The sequence below is a fragment of the Carlito syrichta genome, unplaced genomic scaffold (genome assembly GCF_000164805.1).
Source record: "Carlito syrichta isolate Samal-C Ts95f unplaced genomic scaffold, Tarsius_syrichta-2.0.1 Scaffold107889, whole genome shotgun sequence".
NCBI lineage: Eukaryota > Metazoa > Chordata > Mammalia > Primates > Tarsiidae > Carlito > Carlito syrichta.
Window position 1 is genome coordinate 281,106 of NW_007051985.1, and position 23,537 is coordinate 304,642.

General features: G+C 37.3%; 1 protein-coding gene across 2 annotated transcripts in view; it reads left to right on the forward strand.

Annotated features, from left to right (window-relative positions):
- Positions 1-23,537, forward strand: part of BNC2 (basonuclin 2) — a 304,979-nt gene that overhangs the window by 147,074 nt on the left and 134,368 nt on the right. For both annotated transcript variants that reach the window (XM_021717066.1, XM_021717063.1), the window contains one exon: positions 8,006-8,108. Coding sequence is in view for 1 of the 2 variants with exons in the window: in XM_021717063.1 (XP_021572738.1) it covers positions 8,006-8,108 (103 nt within the window). In the remaining variant the exon portion in view is untranslated. The remainder of the gene's footprint in view (positions 1-8,005; positions 8,109-23,537) is intronic.

A 23,537-nucleotide genomic window follows, 5' to 3' on the forward strand; every position in this document is an offset into this window, starting at 1 on the left:
TACCCCCACCCCCTCTTTTTTTAAGTTTAAATACTTTTTGAATTATTCAGCTTTTTTCTTTACTATGTTGTCTACTATTTAAACCAGTGGCATCTGGCCTTTGTAGTGAGTCTGAACAGACCCATTTGTTTTCACATCATCTGTTTCAGTCACAAGATCTAATGTTCTTTCTGATGAAAAGGCACCTAGAAATTACAGAACACAAAATGGTCATTTTTATCAGCTTACAGTTTTTGTGGGGTTTTTTTGGGTTGGAATCTCACTCTGTCGCCCAAACTGGAGTTTACATTTTTTTTATATAACATTCAAAACAATTCGACAAATGTAAGGAACATTTTTTGAAAGGTTAATTATTATTTTCTAGTTATGTTACCACTAAATAAGTTATATACTTTTGCCATGGTTTTTCATTATATAAATTTTTGAATGGGTCTTTGTAAAGAGACAGAATAACTTCATCATTGTTTCTCACTTGCTGTTATACTATTACGTTATGAGTAGTGGTATTCACATTATTGTTTACCACTCTTATATGCTATTAACTTTTGTGAGTTAGTAAGCAAGCTTTGTAATCACTGATAATCACTTCTTGTAAATCCTATGCATATTGTCTATTCAGAGTCAGATTTATATATTTGTGCATAACTCTAGGAAAAAAACCTTACCAAAACTATAGATTGATGTTAGTAGTCTCATGGTCAGAGTTAGAGAAATTTTTAGGTTGTGAATAAAGCATTCTTTTTGTGTGGGATCTTTAAAACCATACATCTTTGGTCCATGTCTGTCTAACTGACATCTTCTTATCTCATTTTGATACTTGATTGCAAAACCCTTCAGTATAACAGACGGATATTCCTATACTTTCATCATATATGATATTTATAATACAAATAAATTTCTCATGTAGTCATGTAGTTCATGTTGGTCGTAAGTATGCTTAGTAGTTGTCCACCATGCAGAAAAAATGTAGAATTTCTTTGTTCCATGCTGCACTGTGGCTTGGCCAAATTTAGGAAGGTGATTTCTTCTACAAAGGCAGTACCATGTAGATTTTCCAAGTCAGTTAGTTTTACATATTATCCATATGAAAACAGAAGGGAAAAACTGTCCTGAAAAGTATATAGAGGGATAGATATTTCTGACTTAATCACCATTACTGTCATTTGAGTCTTTGTGGCGATGCTTGAAGCACATCTTAGTATCTCATACACAAGATGTATAAATGTGCTTGTCTCATCTTTTCAGTTACATGCAAGATCACTCTTTCTGCAATGTTTGTTAGCTGTTACTTTGTAATTACTATAGTGTATTCGGTGGCAATCCTAGAATAATAACCTTTCAGATTCATTGCAGATAATTTTCTATTCTAGAATGTTTTTCCCTAGGATAGAAGTCTTTGAAGAACAATTTTTCTACCCAGTAAAAAGGCTCATTTGACCTTTGATATCATACATACCTTTCTAGGACATATGTATATGTTCAATATATGCAGTAGTGAATTAATAAGTTAATTATGACATAGACTATGTTGTATCCTCATGGAAAGTTTGCCAATTTTACATATTTATAATATCAATATGTGACTTTAAAAGTAGAAGATTCAGTTTAGTAAAAAAAAATTTCTTCTTAAAAATCGGTGAACCTTGTCACTGGTAATCATTATAGTTAGTTAGTCTATAGACCTAGATTGTACCATTTAAATTTATAATAAAAACTGGTGGGACAGAATGCATGCTATGTTAATAATTAGCTTTTTCTATAATTTAATTTCAATATAGGTCATGTTCTTACCTGTTAAGCATTTTTAAATGTTTTAAATATAATTTCATATTTCAAGTTGTAAATCTTGCTGTACTCCCTAGAAATGAACAATGGGAAAACAGGCTTAGGAAATATTTTGGTTATATATGGGATATTGGCCAGGGTTATTGAACACATGAAGGGAGGTTTGTTGTTTTTGGAATATCCAAACCCAGAACTGAAATGAGTTTTATTTTTCGTGGGGTTTTTTTCTTCTTATATAATTATTCCTTCAGAATATATATTTTATGCTGTTTGCCCCATGACCTTAGTTTGTCTTTGGTTATTTTGTGTCAGATAACCAGGGTAAGTGTTTTAAACAAGGACTAGCTAATGGGAGATTAAATAATTAGTCTTGTTTATAGTTCTTTTGAGAAGTACACTGCATATTAACTGAAGCAGCCATTTGTACTTTCCTTAGAAGTGTCATTTTGTGAGGAGATTAATGTTCAATTCACATACACTTGAAGAGTTCAAGAAAATTATGAGTATCATGATGCTAAAAAGTTTTAAAAATAGCAGAATCTGCTATATGTATAGAGTTTGGAACTCACTCAAAATACTTTCAAATGTACTTTAATATATGTATTTTAGATGTACTTTTGAATATGAAAATTCATAACTTATTTTTTATTGTACATTTTCTTCTGTTTCTATAGGTAATGGAAGTAAAAATGGAAATTGGGAGATTTGTCTTCCCCTCCATTGTATCATTTATTTTTTTTTTTGAGTTGGAGTCTCACTGTTGCCCAGACTGGAGTGCAGTGGCCGCTCCCGGCCACCACAGCCTCGACCTGCTGGGCTCCGGCGATCCTTCCGCCTCAGCCTTCCAAGTAACTGAAACTACAGGCATGCGCTACCATGCCCGGCTTATTTTTTGATTTATTGTAGAGATGAGGTCTCGCCAAGTTGCCCAGGTGGGTCTCGAACCCGCAGGCTCAGGCAATCCACTCACCTCAGCCTCCCAAAGGCGCGGGATTACAGGTTGAGCCACCGAACCCAGCTCATTGTATCATTTAAGAGCCATGTTACACACATAAACATTTCTGAACCCTAATATTAAAACAGAAACAATAATCCATATGCCCACCTTAGAGGATTACAGTATGAATAATATTGCATTGTATATGTCAAAGTGTTCATTTATTCATTAAGACTAAATACATGTTAAGTTTTGCAAGGGTTGGAGTAAAACTTAATACATTGGGAAGAATCATAAGGGAAAAAATCATTTAAAAATAGTATGTGGAAAGTTTCCTGAGGCTGTAAATAGTTGTCACGTATTGAGCTTTTACTATTGCCAGACAGGGTAACACATACTTTCTATTCATTTTTGTTTAAGTTTGCCTCTGTTGTAGTGTCATTGTTACCATCATTTTACAGATGAGGAAAGGGACTCAGAGAATCATGTATTTCTTTAAGTGCCTTTTGAAGCACCTGTCACTTGCCACTTACACATTATTGTAAGCCCAACAAATATGTTGCCCTACCCTCATGGAACTGAAATTCTAGTGGGGAAGACAGGCCCAAATCAAATAACCACACAGATAAACATGATATTCACAACCTGTGATTGTGCTGTGACAGATAGATCCATTGTGATGCAGGATACTAATGGGGTACTTGCCTTGAATGGGAGACAGGACAACTGCCCTGAGGGATAAGTGATACTTGAGTTAAAATCCGAGGATGAGTAGGCGTTGACAGTGCCAGTGGTGGTTGGCAGGTTGGCAGGTAGAGAGCATTCCCTTGGAGAAACTGGCAATGAGATAGCACAAGGACAGAGAGATAACTGTCCCCTCCAATCCATTGTCTAGCCAATGAGGATTGACATCCACTGTTTTTACTCTAATAGGAGGAAGCTGACAGTAGGTGAGCATAACCTCAGTAAAGCAAATGGCATACAAAAAGACCAGGTGTGTGGGATGCTAAGAGGAATGGGTAGACTAATTAGGAGCCTGTTTGAATAGGAAAAAAGGCTCAAATTATGGTAGTAACAGTCTATGTGGGGGTGGGGGGAAGGAGCAGGAAAGGCAGGTATTTGGAGGAAGGCATCATGTCAATGAAAAACACTCTGCCCCACTGCCTCTCTGTGAATGGAATTCTAACTCAAGTTTCCTCATCAGTGAGATGGAAAACTCGCACAGACCTGGGTCTGACTCCTGAATCTTTGACTTTACTAGTTGAGTGACTTTAGGCAAGATAGTGAATTATCTCTACTTCAGTTTCCTTGTTGGTGATTACTATTATTAAGGATGCAGAGGGCTAATGCTTATGAACTGTTTAGTACAATATTTGGAAGATGGCAAATATTCCATAAATCTATCTATTATTATAACAGGTAAGAATTTACTGTTGTAAATAAATTTGTTAAAGTCCTGGGATTTAGTAGAGGAATAAAGCCAGAGAGATGGTGTTTCTCAAAACTGTTTAAGGGCCTCCTTCTCGTTCTTAGGGTTTCTCCTCTAAATCTACTGCCCACAATCCCCAAACTGTCAAGTCCTTTAGCGCAGGGACTCTGCCATCCATTTCCTCCTGCTTATGGCAGTGCCTGGCTCCCAAGTGATGGTTTTTGCCTGGTGATGATATTTGAAGCTGTAGGAGGGCATGAAATTGCCAAATTGAAGAATGAAGCGCCTGGCCGTGGGAAACACCTGTATTTATTTACAGTGGAGAGAGAGTAAGCCACTGCTGCCAGAAAAACGAGGATAGTCAGTCTCTACAGCCCGGGATGAAGGAGAATTAGTGCATCAAAGTCTGAGAGGACAAGGAGACAAGAAAAAGAACCAGAAGTGATGTGAGAGTATTGTCTCTCAGAGAGAGAAGTTTCAGGAACTCATACGGTAGCATCCAGCTTGAAGAATTAAAATGTAGGTGGTGGTGAGGATGTGGGAGCATTGGTTGCTGAGTGCATGGATTTTTCTTTCAAGAAATCCATGGTAAAGGTAAGCAGAAGGAATATTTGCTTTAATAAGCCATGGGCTTAAGAAAATTTATTGTTGTTGGTTTTATTGTTCTTGAGGAGTTGAGGGAAATGCGGGCCATGTAAGAACTGAGAAAGAGTTACAGGGTACCTTGGAGGTGGCAGGGTTCTGGAGGTCTGCATTACCCAGACTTGAATACTCATCCCTGCATGTATAGGTAGAAACAGGCAGAGCGGACTGAACTGTCTGCTCTTGTCTTCCTCTCTGCATTTTTAAAGCTTGTGGTTCACAGAATGTAGCACCTACAGTGTGGTCTTGCTCAGGGTGCCCAGAAGAGAGTTGGAGGCACTGTGACAGGAGCTGCATGAAGGCAGACATGAATGTGCTCACAAGAATGAAAGCTTATTCATTTCTCCTCTTCCCAGCTGTCTCCATGTGATGCATGTACATTTTTGAGGCTTAACTGTCTTTGATAGTTTTATGATAATTTATGTTTTTTAAGTGTGGGTGAGTTGGCAAGTGATCACATTGGTTCTAGTTTGTTATGAATAAATAGTATGTCAAAGTTTTATGCCGTTTCAAAAATGTTATTTAGAATAAAACTTCCTTTGAAGCCACAATAGTCTCTTACTCAAAATATTTATTTAGACCATATTGTTTAAATATATATAAATCCCTTAAGGGACAATTGTAGTCTATATAAATCTGAGTTTAAAGCAAATAGACCTTCTGGAATTCATAAAAAACAAAATGGATATTCCAGTGCTTAAGTGTTTATATACAAAAGGAGTTGAGGTGTTCCAGTGTTTGTGTGTTTAGGTACAAAAGAGGCAAATTCATGAGAAGGGATGATGATCTGAAAAATTTAATTCCCAAGTGTACCAGATGTATAAAGTTGTATAGGAAGACAAAATATTTGAGTCATATTTTAGTTTAGAGAAAGTGAAGGAATGATTCAACCAATTAAAAAAAATATGCATAAAAATAAAGCAAATTCACAGTTTCTTAATTTGTTCCGGTCTTGCGTATAATAAAAATTATAATTTAGCTATAAAGTTGATAAAAGTGTGCTTTAAACACAACACAAATTAGGATATTTTTGTCAAATAATTAAATAGAATAAAATGAGTGATTTAAGGTATTTATGCATTTTATGCCGGAGTTTATGTTTAACTGCCCTTGAAAGAGCATGTCTTTTTATTGACCCTTCCTTGATTTTGGTAAAGCAGAAGGTATGTTTCTAAGCCTTTATGAAAGCTTTTATTATTGTGCCTTAAATTACATAGATTCAGTATTTTAATGCCAACATAGTTTCCATATCTGAATTTATATTAGTTAGTTTGTAAAGTGCCTCGTTTTTAGTAGAAACACTGTCCTCTAAACTTTTTATTTTGGTCATAGAATCAAGGTATAAGTTCATTAATTAATGAATATGTTATTTAGAGAAACCATTTCTAACCCGGGACGTTCTGATAAATTCTCAGCCAATAAATTATTGAAATTGAAATAAGAACTTATGGGTGAAATGTCTCCCCTTATATCCTAAAAATTCCTTTAATCACCAGTATATGTAGCAAAGTCTCACAACCTAGCTAATATGCAATAGGACTGTTGGCCTCAGAGGAGAGATCCTGACATACCAGGCAGAATATATAATTAAATATTTCCCTAGTGCTACACAGAAGTGCAAATTGGGCATGGGGGGTGGGAGGGAGGTACGAATGGAGTCTGCAGTGAGGACTCGAGCATCTGAAACCAAATAGGGACCCATAGATTTACTGTTAATTAATGGAAGAGAAATACTTTCTACTTGCCTGATGCAAAGCATAGGGAACCGTAAAAGCCCACTCAGTCTTATTCTTTGTAAATGGCATTCATCCCAACCATGTTAACAATATCTAAAATATTGTTGCAAATGAGACAATTTATATAAAAATCCAAAGGGTTCCAGAAATATGGGCATCTGGAGCTGTGTCAGTGAGCATAGCTTTCAGGCACAGAGCTGCAGTTTCAGGTGTCTATACCCACCCTCCCACCCCAAAATCAGTAATCATTGATTGCATCTAAATCTGCTGAGAGATCTATTCCTGGCAGTTCAAGTAGTTACAGTAGATTGTTAATCTGTGAATGATCAGACCAAATCCCTTCTGTCTTCAGAATTTCCATGCAAATTAGAATTAAATGTATGAGATAAATTTATTAACAGTAGTCTGGGAGCATAGGTCAGTTTCAGCATAATTCTTAAACATGGGTTTTTATTCATAAAAAAGTTACACTCCATTTATGCTAATTTTCTATGGATTTCACTTTATAATATAAATTGAGATGATTTTTTTTTTTAAGTGCCTGAAAAGAAATAAAAGATTTTTTTGAGTGTGTTTTACAGTTTTCTACAATACAGTTGTACTCTTCCAGGTATAAGATGTTTCTGTAAGTGGCTTTTTCTATTCTGCATGTGATCTAAAACAAAATTTAAACTTATTTTCTTATATCACTGCTAAAATAAAAGGATTATTTTTTGTTTCTCAAGACAAATGAAAATAAATTAATAAATTTTGAAAAACCACAAGGAATTGGGATGTGATAAATAGTAACACATATGTTAGGTCTTATTTGGTAGTGGAGTGTCTTTTGAAACATACCTGAAATATAAGCAAATAATTGAATTCAAATTCAGCAGAGGAAAAGTAATTTTCTAATAACAATATCTGTTTGCCATGTTTTACTTTCACAAACATTTTACCTGAACATTTTTAGAATGCATTTTTTTCATTACTGACAAGTGGATAAACTTATAAGGAAATATATATTAGCAACATATTTTTCTCTTTTGAATTTCTAGTGTTATAAATACAGTATTCATACAGAATATGTAATGTTTTAGTTTATTCTACATCGTTAAAGATTTCTGTAGGGAAGGAGAAGAAATTATCTATTGGGTACAAGGTACACTATTCAGGTGGAAGGACCACTAAACTCCCAGAGTTTACCACTATGCAATACATTCATGTAACAAAACTGCGCTTGTACTCCCTAAATCTATTTCTAAAAAATTAAAAAACGATAAAGGTTTCTATAAATGGCATAAAATAAAACATGTTGGTGAATAAACTTTGTTTGCCTTTATTTATAAGAGATTTTGATACCCAAATATATTTTTTAAACTTTCCCCTATCATCATAAAGCCTTTAAAAATGGAAATGGGCGTTATTTATTAAAATGGGGAAAAATATAATGCCGTTGAACAGATGCTGATCATTTCTTCCCCCTTTATTTTTCAGGCCATCCGTTGCACACTGGTAAACTGCACGTGTGAATGTTTTCAGCCAGGGAAGATTAACCTGAGGACTTGCGATCAGTGTAAACATGGCTGGGTGGCACATGGTGAGGAAAATCTGGGCTTGTCTTCTTGCTCTTGCTATGTTCATGTGAAAGTGTGTTTTTATTTTAGAGCAGTCACTGGCCTGGGGAAGAGAGAGGTCAGCTGCACTCCAAGTATTAGTTGATATTCAGCCTGTGGCTCTCAAATAGCATATGCTCTGCTCCAAGAAGCGAGGCTACCAAGCAGCTCTCGGCAGAAGGGTGAGACGTTTACGGGACATTTGGGCTGCGGGATTCTTACTGAGCATAGGAGCAGCCAGCAAGCACCAGGCCCGGTGGAAACGCAAACATACCACAGTTGGCCTTTCAGGGCCTGGACCTCAGAGGGAAACTGGCAGATCGTCATGGCTTAAGAACTCCTCAGTGCCTGCTCAGCCTCGTCATACGTGTTAGGGGCTGAGTTTATCCTTCCAGATGTTGAAGTGTGTATGGTCTAAGATGGGCAAGAGAGTGAACAGGAACGTTATTTGGCCAGTATCTGAAAAAACAGTCTGTTCATACCCCCCTTTCAGTGTGCAGGGATGGGAGGTGGCTGATATAAGTAGAGAGTGAGCTCTGTGTAGGTGTGTGCAGGGGGTGGGGTGACCCAGAGGAAAGGATGTGAGTGTTGAGGCTTTTTGCCAGGTGCACAGAGCCAGTCTGTCAATGTGCCACAACTGAGAATTCAACATATTCTTGCATATGGTTCACGTTTATTGTGATTAAGCAGAAGGACGTTTGGAAATAAGCAGACATTTTTTTTCCCCCCCACCTCCTAGATTGTAGAATTTAAAAAGATAGGTAAAGTTTATAAAAGAAATCCTGGCTGGAGATTTTTTGACAGCCTGGGGTACTGGCTCTGCAGTGGACATATTCTTCATTCCCAAGGTGTGCCAAACATCCAGTGGGTTGTGTTTTTCTAAATGTCATGTTATTCTAGCAAGATCTGAGGTAACAGTGTTGGGCCATGCCTTGAAATGCTTTTAATTTATCATGTACCTTGCTGGTTAGGGCGTGTGTGTGTTGGAGTTGCAGGGACATTTCAGCTATGTTTCTGTGAGAGAGTAGTGTAAGAGGAAAACATTGGGAGGAGTGTGTTTCCACCATGCAGCCACAATCACATAATCCCTCAGTGCCCTCAGGATGGAACTCTTTCCTGCCTCATTAACAAGGCCAAATCGGTAACAATTCTGTCTAGTCTTGATCAACAGACGAGTCAGTGTTAATGTTCGTAGCCTATGTGTGTTACTACATTCAGTGATTTCTTCTCTCTTCCTGTATTAGTTTGCTAAGGTTGCCATAACAAAATATCCAAGGCAGGGGGACTTAAACAACAGAAATTTATACCCTCAGCATTCTGGAGACTAAAGTTTCCAGATCCAAGTATTGGCAGCATTGGTTTCATTCTGAGACCTCTCTTTCTGGTTTGTGGATGGCCACCCTCACATAGCCTTAGCCTCTGTGGGCCCATGCATCTGGTGTCTCTTGTGCACCCAGATTGCCTTTTCTAAGAACACCGGTCAAAAGAAGTTAGGGCCCACCCTAACGAGCCCATTTTAACTTAATCACCTCTTTAAAGGTCCTGTCTCCAAATATAGTCACATTTCAGTAGGGGTTACAGCTATCACCTATGAACTTAGGGGGAATACAATTCAGCGTATAACACTTCCCAAGCATCCTTCTTTCCCTGAAGAAGTATTGTCTCTGCTAGGTGATAGGTACAGAGCTTGTGTCCCAAACACATGAAGAATCATGAGGTCTGGAGGCATGGAGGGATGGTTATGGATTATTCTGAGGTCATATCCTGACTCTGCCACTCCAGTGACATGTTACTCAATATCTCCGGACCTCAGTTTCTTATCTGTAAAATAGGGTCAATAATACCTACTTTGCTGTCTTATTCTGAAAATTAAAGATAAAATATATAAAGCCTTTAATACATAATTCATGTTAAAAATAAATTGGACAATAGATGAGCCTTAGAAGAGGGTCAGTCACTAGACAAAAGGCTTTTCATTTGTTCACTCTCTCATTTTTTTCCAAAGCCATCTTGTATTATCATCATCTATCTACCATGGTAGCCTTGTGAGTCTAAAAGTTGACTGTGCCACCAGAGTTTGTTTTATCTATCCACATCCCATATGCATATTCCATTAGTAGCGAATTTTTAAAGAAGCAATATTTCTTCCTTCTTGAACAACATAAATTATTCCTGGCCAATGATTGTTCTGAAGACTTTCTGAAGAATGGGGGTTTTTCACCCAACCCAAATAAGATATTTCTGTTATACCAGACTGTGCTTTTCCTACCGTACCATTAAAAATTCTGTGATTCTGGGATAGTAATTTTAGGGTTTCTCAGGTATAAATAAAGGGAATTCTAGTTATTTCCCTCACAGTTATCATCTTGACCTCTCTTCTCCCCCGCAACAGGTATGTATCTGTATACAACACATACACACTGGTATGCAAATCCAATTCTTCCTCCATTTAGTAGGGCAAATATGACTGAGGTTGGCTTCTAGCCTTTGAGTTGGCAGTGGGAGGAGAGCACCCACTCCTTTTGCCCCCCAGCATTTCAGCTAATTGCTTCATTCCCTCCCTTTACACAGAAACCCTGATATCACGTCTCCAATTATTTCTGCTCAAAGGGAAAATGCAGCAGTCTTTCTGGCTGCCTTACACAGCACAGTGTCCTGCGTGTGGGACGCGGAGGAAGTGACATGGTTTTTCTAGGGTGTAATTTTTCTCTGAGCACCAATAAGACTACAGGGACACTTTTCATAGAATTGGTTCATGTTAGCCCTAAACACACTATCAATTACCGTTATTTTTTAAAAATTAATATCTGCTACTAAAATGTAAACAAATGCCAAAATCAGGTGTTATTTTTAAATTGAAGAATTTTTAGAAATTTGTTGACCTCTTTTGAATATGTCTTTCTATATATCTTTTGTTAGCAGCATCTTTAATTTATTCCTAAGATGTTGGATTCCTGGGCCATTATATAACATACATATGCACATGTATGTCTGTATGTATGAAGTTATCAACACACACGCACACACCATTGCCTTACAGTTTGCTTCTCAAGCCTGCTTGAATTGTTGACAGCTTCTTTATAAAAATCTTTATAAGAATCTTTTTTTGTTTGTTCGGCTGGTTTTTTTGAGTGGGAATCTCACTTCATCACCCAGGCTGGAGTACAGTGGCATACTCACAGCCAATCCAGCATCGACCTGCTGGGCTCTGGTGATCCTTCCACCTCAGCCTTCCAAGTAGCTGGAACTACAGGCGTGCGCTGCCACACCCAGCTGATTTTTTATTTATTGTAGAGATGAGGTCTTACCAAGTTGCCCAGGCTGGTTTTGAACCCCTGGGCTCAGACAGTGCTCTCACCTCTGCCTCCCAAAGTGCAGGGATTACAGGCTTGAGCCACTGTGCCCGGCCTAAAAGATGTTTTAAAAAATGAAAGAGAGTGATAAATTCATTATACTTCAGTACTTGAGTTTTGAAATTACTTAGTGGATCATGTTACTTTTCATAAATTACTTCCTAGAAATCTTTAGCACTATTGGGGGAACAAATCCCAAAACTGTTCTTTGAATTCCAGTAGACATTTCCTAATGAATTAACACAGAAGTTCCTACTTTTACCCTCCTGCTAGGAGTTTCATCTCTTTCACTTTAATAATAGAAAGCAGTGCCTGTTGAATTTAACTTTATTTAAAACAATTTTTTTTGTTGTTATAGGATGGCCATACTCTAGTCTATGATGACTTAGTTGGTAGGCCAGCAATAGCTCAAAATTTCTAATTTTGTTATGTTTTTGTTCCAAGTTCTTGGATAAAAGACTTCAGTCATTTGCCACTAAATTCACTTAACTACTATATGTTTAATCTCCCATGTGCATTGTCTTCTCTGTGCTTTTCTTTCATTCACCTAAAAAGATTTGTTTACCTCTTAAAAAACAACAACAAAACCAGTTTCCTACAAATCCAACTCTTTTTGGTTCATGTACCAAAATAAGATATTAGGATAAGAGTGGTAACGGGCTTCTTTTCTGCTGTTGTAAATGTTTGTTTGTTTTAGTAGAAATTTAGTTTGCTGTGTTTTTACCCTTTCTCCCTCTGCTGGAGTAGTAATTTGACCATTCACAGAATTGAGACTTCAGCCAAAGATTTATGTAGTCTTAAAAATTAGCCAGTATTACTATTATTGTTTAATATTTGCAAATTTATTTTAATGTCCCTAGTCCAGATGAAGGCTTTATTTCTAAACCATTACAAAGAAGGTTAAAAAAAATTTTGACAAAAAAATCAATTAAATCCTAAACAGTTTGGAGAAATATTTAACAATAATCCAGGACAATTGGAAAATTGTTTTTTGGTTTTTTTCATGATGGTGTATATTTGATTTGTGTGTTTGATAAAAGAGGTGCAGAGTTTAGAAAGGTTATTTATTTAGATTTTTTTATCTTTTACTGGATTAGTAATTTTTACTTTTGATGAAGCCCATGTGTTAACTACCCCTTTTCTGGACAAAAGAAAAAAAAAATTAAAGTTACCCAGTACCGCTGTTTCTAGATATGTCAGGTGATCATTTGGCAAAAATATGAGGCATGATGAATAGAAATTGTGTTATACAGCTTACTGAACCCTAGAGCAGTTTTCTCAGTGCAAATTATTTTCTTCAAGGAATACTTTGACTTTAAATGAAAAGGATGTGCCATTCCAACAGACTGCATGAATGCTAGAACTTTTGTTCACTTCCAAGAGATCTGAATTAACACTCTTGTTATTTCCTTTGGCCTAGGCTTCCCTGCAAGAATGCTTGTTGTGCTGGAATTCTTGAGACTTTTACTTTATTGTAGTCTGTAAATGTGATTTCCTTTTACTCCTTGCAGTTCATTCAAGGAAAAGAGAGTTTTATATTTTTACTTTAATTATTTTCTCATCAAGCCAGAATTTTTTCTGCCTGTATTTTATCCAAACTCTTCAGATTTTTACATGTAAAGTAGATTTTAATGTAAAAGGAGCCCACTTGGCCTTTATCATGTGATCATCTGTCAGTAGATATTTACTAAACATATATCATATGAAAAGTATTATGCCAGGTAGCCTTTAGTTCTTCACCACAGGAAATGGTGAGGAACAAAAAGTAAATTTAGTGTCATAGACCAACCCCCTTTATGGCTTAACGTACTGTAAGACTTGATAGTCATACAACCTATTAATTTCAAGCCTTTCTTTTTTGTAATTCATTGGAAGTAATTTTCCCCTTTTTTTTCCCCATCTGCCTTGTTGAATTTGAATTGCCAGCTTTTACTTGACATGTCTTATTAGATCCAGGGGTATTTAAAGAGACCCTTAACCAAATAGAAACTATAGGGTATCCCATTAAATTTGAATTTCAGATAATGAATGGTATTCTAGTATACATATGTACCTTGCAAATTTAGCTCAGTGTCATGTAATTTTATTTGCTAAATCTGGCAAACCCACACCTAAAAGAAAATCCTAGTCATACTCAATTTGCATAATTAAGTCCTAAATCAGTGCTATTGGTCAAGAGCATCTTAGAATCAAAAAGCATTTGATGATATCAAGCCTATATTTAGAATCTTGAGATCTCAGGATTTTGTTTACAAATTCCCCAAATTTGTTCGAGGCATTGGGCACTTTATAAAGACTTAAGTGGGAAAGATCAAAACCAGTAATTTTTCATTTTATCCTCTGAAAGATCACACATGTCTTTATTGTTTGTCCCAGCCTGTGTCCTGCTTATCATTTGTCTAAATATCTGCAAAAGTAGTTTGTCCCCAACTGGTAGCTTTCTGGCTTGACTCCAAAAACCAGTATAGTGAAAGCAGTCTTCTCCATCCTCTTTTCTTTTCTAGTCTTGTTTCCTTCCCACCCCAAACAGAAACTCCTCTATCATAAACAATAAAACATGACATTTCTGTGACATCATACTTATTCTTAGTGACTCAGCAACAGTATCTAAGTTAGTTAAGATAAAGAGAGAAGAGTGGGGGAAAAACGTTTCCTCTGACAAGGGAAGATAATGTTCCCAGATGTTAACCTGCAGGAAAGCTCTGACCTATAGAATATTCTAGCAAGAATGAATTTTGCTTTGGGAGAAAATTTTTACAGAGGGATGCTTAGGATTTGGTGAACAGTAAAACACAAGTACCAATATGAGTTCTCGGTGTAGGGAAATAAATGACAAAGTTAAGAACTTGATCTTTTGGAAAGATGCTTCTAGGGCTTTGGTTAGAAACACAGGGATAGAAATACTTACAGTCCTCTTGGTGCACTGGTTTAGAAAACGTGGGAACGAACACAGTATCTGCTTAAAAGAACTTGTCTTTCTAGTAGACTTGGTTCTTCCAGATTGTAATACTGAAGCCTAGTTGTGCCTAGTTGCAAAATTCTCTTTTGGTTAGGGAACTAGCTTTTAGTTTCCTTGTAGCTCTGACTGGGTCCTGGTCTCTACATGGGCAAAGTCCTTGGACGTTTCTCAACATATTTTCATTTCAGAGAACAAAAACAAGGCCATTTTTCTGCCTGGCACAGAAGACTTTTTTTTTTCTTGACCCGAGAGCACAGTGCCCTCTTCGGCTTCTCTCCTTTCCTCCCTGATCACTGCTGATACGCTGTAAAGGGAGGACATCCTTACAAATGCAAAGGTTTGGTGCTTGATTAATGGTATTAACTATTTTCTTATTGTGTCCCTGAACTGCTTATTTTGATTTGTTTCTCAGCCTGCCCACCTATGGGATGGTGCTTTGAACTCCCTAAATTTTCTTTAAACACAGCACAAACAGTGCCTCCCCTTCCAAGTCCTGGGCTCTTTGCCTGTTCGCTCCCCAGATTTTTTTTTTTTTTTTTTGTCTAAGTCTATTTTATTCAGATGGAACATAAGGTAAGTCTGGCCTCTAAAGTATAATCAGTGCTGGCCCACTGGTAAAGAGTTTCTTGGGAGGATTTTGAAATTAAAACACACAGAGCTCTTGGCCCCAGGGTATGAAAAAGCTTCAGGTAAAGGAAATATGCAAAACAGGTAAGAGTGCGGCTCTTGAATGAGACTGTTTAGGTTTATCTTGTGGCTCTGTTACCAACTGTTGGTAGAACTTTGGCCAAATTCTATAATCCTTCTGTTTTTTCATCTGTGAAACGTGAATAATGATAGCTCCTAGCTCATAGGGTTCTTCAAAGATGAAGTGAGACAAACCATTTGCCCTGTGTACAGTAAATACCTAATACGTGTTAGTTATTAAGTTATGCATATGCTGTATGCTAGTTGTTATTACTAAACTCTTAGAAAAGGAAAACTTCAACCTTGAGGACATGACAGACATTTTTGTTTGGTTTTGTTTTGTTTTTTCGAGTTGGAGTCTCACTCTGTCGCCCAGACTGGAGTGCAGTGGCTGCTCCCGGCCACCACAGCCTCGGCCTGCTGGGCTCCGGCGATCCTTCCGCCTCAGCCTTCCAAGTAGCCGGAATTACAGGCATGCGCTACCACACCCGGCTGATTTTTGATTTATTGTAGAGATGAGGTCTCGCCAAGTTGCCCAGGCAGGTCTTGAACCCGCGGGCTCAGGCAATCCACTCACCTCAGCCTCCCAAAGCGCGGAATTACAGGCTGAGCCACCAAGCCCGGCTGACAGACATGTTTTAGCACTGCTCAGTATTAAAATGTTGGATGCGGCTAGGATAGTGGTCAAATTCCTTTTCTGCCTCTTTTTAGTAATGCCTTATCTAAACCCCAGTTCTTTTTTCTGTAAATTCAGATAACAATAGGAATGTATGTAAATATCACAGAGCAGTTTGAGGGAAGATTAAATGAAGGAATGGAGTTAGCCCATATTCAGGCACAACTTTTAGTTGCTGGTATTATTAAGTCAATAAAATAATATTAAACATCAATATTAATGACAGTGTCTGCTGTCTTAAGGTGCAAGTGTGGAAGAACTTCATGGTATGAAGTTCTTTCTCCTTCGGTGCACAGTAGCAGAGTTCAGGTCTTTTGGCTGTGGGACCAGGCATTCCCTAGGCAATATTGTTTTCCACAGCAAATCCAGTACAATTCCTTACCTTCCATTTCCCCTAAAATGTCACATGGGCCCTTATTTGAACAGAGGTGAGGAACATTTTACCCCAGAAGTCATATTTCGAGGAATGCAGACCGATTAAAATGAATTGTAGGAGTACTTACCTGCGAAAAATCCAAAAGCAAGACGTAGGTGAATTTTAAGTAGGATTAAGGCTACTTTTACCTATTTTCACGCCTATCTTTTTGCATGTGAAGTGCTTTGATGGGTTCAACACTTTATCATTTTATTGCATTTTATTACATCATAAATTTTTATATCTTGCTAACGATCCTACAGGAAGCTTAATTGTTTATAGGAACATCTTAATTAACTGGAGTTCACCAGGTTAAGCAGAACACAAATTGAAGGGGTTATAAATGAAACACTCTCAACTCCTCTCCTTTTACTCAGGATAAACTAGGAGATTCAGTTGAGTCTCAAGGACCCAATTTGCCTCAGTAGTATCCTGTCGATACTTTGAACCACTTTTTCTTCTCTATTGTGTCATAAGTGGTGACATTTTCCAACCTCCCCCTATCCCTTTATTGAAGCATGAAATTGCAGGATGAGACGAGAAGGGAATCTCAGAACCCTGTCTTGCATTCTGGGAGCCCTAAAATGTTGTGCATGCATCCCCTTTCCTACCAGCTTTTGCCTTTGCCTTTGCAGACGTGTGTAGCTCTTCAAAAGCTTCTTGAATTAGTCTGTTGTTAGCGTATAGCCAATGCATTGTATAGGAAATACTTTAGGAAGTTGTTACCCCAATTGGATGGACTCATAAACAGTATCCATTAAGGACCTCAGTAGTAAGGGTGCTCTCTCCTTGGAGCTGCTGCCTGGTACCTAGATAACCTCCACTTTGACCTTACAGGCTTCCCAGCCTGCTATGGGATCAAATCCATCTTACGGAAAGGACAGTCCTTTGGGGCCTTTGGTCAAGGAAGGTAAAAGCAACTCCAGACCTGGGTACCCAGTGAGGAAGCCGCGGTTGTGGCTTCTGAGCGCTTGAAATGTCACGAGTCCAAAATGTGCCGTAAGTATAACACATACACTGGATTTGGGAGGTGTCGATATTAAAAAATGAAGCGTGTGAAATTGTGTCAAGCAAAATATATTTTATAAGTTAATGTCACCATTTTTTGCTTTAAGAAATGAAACTAGCCAAATTCAAATGACATATATGGCTTGACTTATATTTCTGTCCGGTGTGACTGCTGTAGGCTCTAGGTGTGAAATAATGTGTCCAGGGAACTAAAGTTTAGGTGAAAGTGGTTTGGTGGCAGAGTGGTTAGCATTGGTGTGAGAATCCCCACAACCAAAACCCAGGCTCTTGTCCCTTCCACTCGTCTCTGTAAACTCGCCCAGTCCTTTCCTTTGCACTTCCACACTTGCTGCACAGTTGACCCTGTTCGGCCTGTCCCGTGCCCTGTTCATCAAGGAAGAGGGATTCCCACCCCCTTCCCCCCACAGAGTGCTGCTTTCTTTATCTTGTCAACATACTTTGCTGAAACCAGAAGGGTACTTTCTGTGTGATACGGATCCTTCCACTGGCTTGGGAGGCTCAGGAAGCACACTTCATCTTTGTGTGCTGGTGCCTGCTGCGGTGTCTCCCCTGTGGTGCCTGTAACAAAGGTTTATAGACACTCTCAATTTATCTAAAAGTCTTCGATTTCTAATTGCTGTTTTCTTTTCCAGCAGCTTCTTCCCATTTTAAGGGGCTAGCACAGCCTGCAAACATCTTATCTTTTCCTCCATTTGTGCATTTCTCTTTTCCAGTTCTCATTCTATTTTCACCTTTGCTGTTTCCCTGTCTTCAGACGACAAAATAAGTGAAAGGTAGGTGAGAAGTTTTAGTAGCCCAACTAACCAGGACGTAAATTTTAGAGAAGCTAAATTTGTTTGATCATTAACAGATGTCGGCATTTTTGTTTTACTCAGAAGATATGATCGTGAGTGAAAACCTTCCACTTTTATTTGGTAGTCCTTCCATATTCCTTTGCCTGTGAAAATCTAAGGGTAAGACATCCCCCCCTCCCCTTTGGCTGATTATGTTTTTCACTATCAGTAAAAATTAAAAAACAAATCGTCTAACATAAAAGAAAACACCTGTTTGGCTTGGAGAGCTTGGCTAGGGAGGTTCCCGCCCCCCACATGCCAAAAGCGACCATCATTGGGCCCCTTTAAAAAAAAAGTCATTTTTTTTCCTTTATTTCATGTGAGCATTGGCAGAAACTCTGACAAGCAGTTCTTCATATTTTATTATGTTCTTGTCTGCAGAATCTCTGTCAGGCAAAAACCTTGTCAGCGGAAAACCTGTCGTAGGATCAGAGGAGACAAAAACAGGTGTCACACAGGCAGTCAAAACTGAAGGAAAAAAAAGATTAGGCTAAAGAGAGAGAGGCAGACAATTACATTAATGCCATTGCTTTTATCTTATAGATGTGTGTTATTATCTCGGGGTGCTGAGTGCGCAATTGCCTCAAAGAAAAGTAGACAGGAGACAAGGGGAAACTTGATAGTTATTAACTGAAGAGGCAGTGTGTCAAAGCTGGATAGGGTTCAAAGTTTTGCAAAGGAAAAAAACTGCAGGCAGCTAGCAACGGCTGTGTGGTTCTGCTTTCGGCTACATAAACCTAGTAGCAATCTAACATTTTCTACTTGGAAACAGATCATAGAGAGAAAAATTAATGAAAGATCTCATTCGGAGGTTTTTGGGGTAACATTTATCCTACATATATGCGACTGAATCACAGAACCTTCTCTCTCTCATAAAATCTCACTACAATGTGAGACATGGCGAGGCAGGAAGACAGGCATTTGTCAGTTCAGCTGTGTTGTTTGGATATGTTTAAAACACCTATTATCAACACAATTTAATTAAAAAAAGCTATTAAGAAGCCCTTTTACTAAGTGTGAACATCTGTATGTGCAAGCTGTAAATTAGGAGATCACATATGTGTGCCTCAGTCAGAGACTAAATGAATTTGGCAAGTGTTTTCTATTACTGGTTTTTAAGTACAGTAAAATATCCAAAGGAAAAATGGCTACATTTACAGTTTGTATTGTGTTTATTGTGCCTGTTGGTACTGATTAATAGAGCTTTCCTAATTGGAAATTAAAATTATTAGTATGATCAGATTAGTAAGTAGAAGACGAAGCACTAACCAGTGTCTTCCTCTGTTTCTCTGTTCACGTTATTTCGGGAGACTTGACCGTCTTTCTGAAAGTTTGGGCTCCATTAAGTATGTGTGATTATATAAAATAGTTTTGTTGTGCCAGTGGCCTAAATCCCAAAAGATTTTTAGCCTTGTTGATACATGTAAAACAGCCAAGTAACAGAGAATGGGATGGAAACTTTACGTTTCCCTGTCTACTCAATCATATGTTTATCGTATAAGTGGAAAATATCAAGATACTGCTCTAGTTCTTAACATTTCCTGCTCGTGCATTTAAGATTTTGTTAGTTTAGAATTTTCCTATTCCCTAAGACTTCCTTCTTAACCCTTTTTTATGAGAAAATCTTAATATGGGGTCTTTTATCCCACCAGTTACTAATACAAAGCAATTTGGTACTTGATACATGCTTTTAGCAAATCCAGCAATTCAGAAGGAAACACACATCAGTGTCAAAAGTGTGTGGGATAACCCAGAGTTTTAAGGGATTATAGCAGGGAGAAAAAACATTGATTATAGATTTAGAATGAGATTTCAGGCTGAATTTCTTGGGGAGGGAGGAAAAAATACTTGCGACAAAAAGGTGATGTTCATTTAAAAAAATCCAAAAAACAAGACCAAGTATAATTCATTTCTTTCTTTTAGGTATTTCCTACCGGGATCTGACTTTTTATATCACTATTCTCTCTCGATTTTGAAATATTTTTTCACATGTGATAGAGTTTAAAGCATATGTTTTATCAAATAATAAGTATACACGCCTGTGTGGTGTTTCCTTAGTGAAATTCTTGTATAGATATATGCTGCTTCAAGAAAAGTCTTTAAAGCTCATAACTTGGGGGTAGGATGACCATTCTCATAGAATAATTCATTTTCTCTTCTGTTTGTGTAATAAAAGGATATACATAGTTCGTTATAGTAGTCAGTTTCGAGTTAGTTTTAAAATGGGATATGCATCATAATCAGCATACTATACATTTAATTCATTGATATGTAAATCGAATAAAGCCGAGTTTGTGTAGCCAACTTTCAGCCAGCTTGGGCAACCGGAGATTGGCTAGAGCAGCGGCGGTAATAACAATAATTCCCAATCCTGGTTTCAGCAAGTAGATTCAGTTACCAAATCTCCTTCCTCGACCTACTGTCAAATTTGCGGATTAAATTTTCTCTTTCCCACTACCACCTTTGTATAAAGTTGCTGCAAATGAGCAAAGAAGGGCCCCCAGAAGTGTACCATGTCAGAAAGGAGGAGGAGGAAAACAGGTATAACCAAGGACCTGTTTAATCTGTTAGCCAGAAGAGTGAGCGTCTGAATAACTACACGTTGACAGTGTACTTTTATGTGTGCCTCAGTCAGACTTTAATGATTTCCAAAGTCTGTTTTGAAGACTTGATTATGCATAAGGCCACGGGGGGGAAATGCCAATCAGTGTGAAATATTGGCTATATAGTCTCAAGTGGAGCTCAAGTTCTACCCTGGACTAATTGTGGGTGTTGGTATGTGTATGTATGTTCACGGACTCTGAAAGCTGTGTGTCAACTGGAGTCAATTAAAATCCATAGGACAGTGGGGCTCAGTGGAACTACTTCTGTCTCTCTTCCCTTCCTGCAGTTTAGAATCACATTCATAATAAACCATGAGAGTATGTATGTATTATCCCTCATGTATTAAGGGTAAGAAAAAAAATCAAGGACCATTCGTATAGGGTATGTAAGGTATAGTAATGTAATGAGGGTTTGTACAAACTTGATGGAGTTTTTTCCAATTTAAAAACACCGACACACTATTTGTTCAAGAAAAAAAATAAACCCTTCACACATAAGGGCTGACAGTTTTTATCACCAGGCTTGGTGATCAGCTCTTTTAGCTACATGCCATTTGTTCTTTTCTTTAAAAAATTCTAGAAGCAAGTCTTTTCTCTCATTGGTATTAAATATCCTAATTAATTCAACCTTGACAGTTACAGCTAGAAAGTTGTGACTTAAATGGAATGGGAATTATTTTGTACTTAACTTGCTCTCAATTGCATAGCTCTTTCCCCCAAAAGTCGTGAATAAAATGTACAGATCTAAATATTACTTCAATTCGTAAGAAAATTTTCTCTTAGTCACAATTGGTGCCCACCGTCATGATCTCTTGATTCACTAAAAAGTTTTTAATATGTCATCATTGCCCTTTCTTAATGTGTTCCCCAAGTGTTAAGGCTTTTATTAGGATCTGGCTCACAACCTACGGGTAGGTTAAGCCTTTTCCTTGAGCCCTGATGCTCACGCCTAGTAAGAAAGCTGAGTCTTATAATGGGAAAGGATTGATGTTATAATGATTCCAAAGGGCCTCTTTATGATGAAATTCTAAATACGCAAAATCCCATTAAACCTGTAGAAGTTCATGGGCTAGCTACATTGAGATGACATATCATTATATTGGGTATAGTGTGCTTATTATAAAGTGTGGAATAATTGGAAATTATTGGTCATATTAGCAAGAGTGAAGATCCACCCACCCTCATACATTCAGAGGTAATGGCCTGGACGTTGGAGGTAGGAGTGGTAGCAATATTCTGTTTGTAAGTAATCAAAACATACAAATCTGACCCCTGAAATCACTCTAATCTTGTCACTAGCAACGTTATTTTAGAACTCTTAAAGTAATTATGGAAAGAGTTCCATAAAAACAGTCTCTAAAGACATGTGTTAAATGTTAAACTATTGGAAATTAAAGTAATAGTCTAGGATCCAGAGTTCCTAAAAGCTGACCACTTGATGCTTATAATTTGGAATCCTAGTGGAAGTTTAAGCAGGAGACATGGAGTTCTCAAAACAATTAGCCTTGCAAGTTAAGGCACACTTGGCTTTCTCCAAAAATAAAAAAATAAGACTTCTCTATTTTTTAAAAAAAACTTGTAACATTGTTTCAAATTAGCATTTGAAAAATTTCAAGTATCCAGAGCAGGGCTGGAAATTAGTGAAATAACAGATTTCCTTGTAAACCCTTTTCATACAGACTTTTAATTGTTTTATTTTGCAAAGTAGGTGATTTTGGAAAAATCATTTCACTTTGCATACTTCTTGTTTTATTGAATAACTCTTAGCTTCACACAGCCATGCCTGCACATCTATTAGAGGGAATCCACTGACCATGGGGACCTGAAATGAGCATATTCCCATGGAAACCACTTAAGTCACTTGCATTTGACTTTTAAAGAAAGTTGTGTTCAAAAAAAGTTGTGGAAAACTAAGAACTCTAAACTATCACCGAGAGCCAATTTTTTAGGATCAGTGAAAAGCACTTTTATACTCTCACATTAAGAAAAAAAAGGACCTGAATGTGTTCTTATTTCTGTGACCTTCACAGAAAACATGGGAAGTTAAGTCTGTAGAATTACAGGTTTACATTTGTTTTAATTTACTTGAAGGTTTGAGGAGCAACTCCCGTTATTTAAAATGGAAATAAAAAATAGCTATTCACATTTCATTTGATAAATGTAAATTCTTCTCTAACTATTCCTCACTCACCCAGCACTCTTTTATACATTTGAAAACTGAATTTTGTAAAAGACATTACTTTTTTCTTTAAGTTAGCAGTATAGGTAAAAGTATATATTACTTAACACTTATTATCTATTTTGCATCACATGTTATACTTGCATTACATTTATTAATGAACCACCAGCGTTCCAGCTGTTGTCCTTATGGTAATTCTGTTCTTCACATAAATGAGTTTCTTCATCCAGACCTGTGTGTCATTTTTGGGTCCTGTGGCTTAGCCACCACTTTCCTTTGGAAAACTGTAGATGCTATCAAAGTGTTTATGGAAATTATATCCAAGCCTCAATTTCTCATTTGTTTTATAGCCAGAAAACTGCTAGGTTACGCCTCAATTTCTGGCATTCTAAAGAAATCTCCAAGTAAATTAGGTTCTGTGAGTAACCTAATTCACAGTTTAAGAAGCTTGTATGAATTTTTTTTCTTATTCTAATTAGTGTTCTTATCATGTTTGTAAAAACCTCTGCTTTTTCCGCATGAAGCTCTGTATACTAAAAAGAGGTTAATTTGTCTGTATTTTTTTCTAGGTCTTTTACAAAAGAAAATAATTCTTTATTTGTCGATGCTATTCTTATTGTGTCTTATTGTGTGACTATTCTCTGACCCCTTTCCAAGGCCTATACTGTACCTTTTTCTG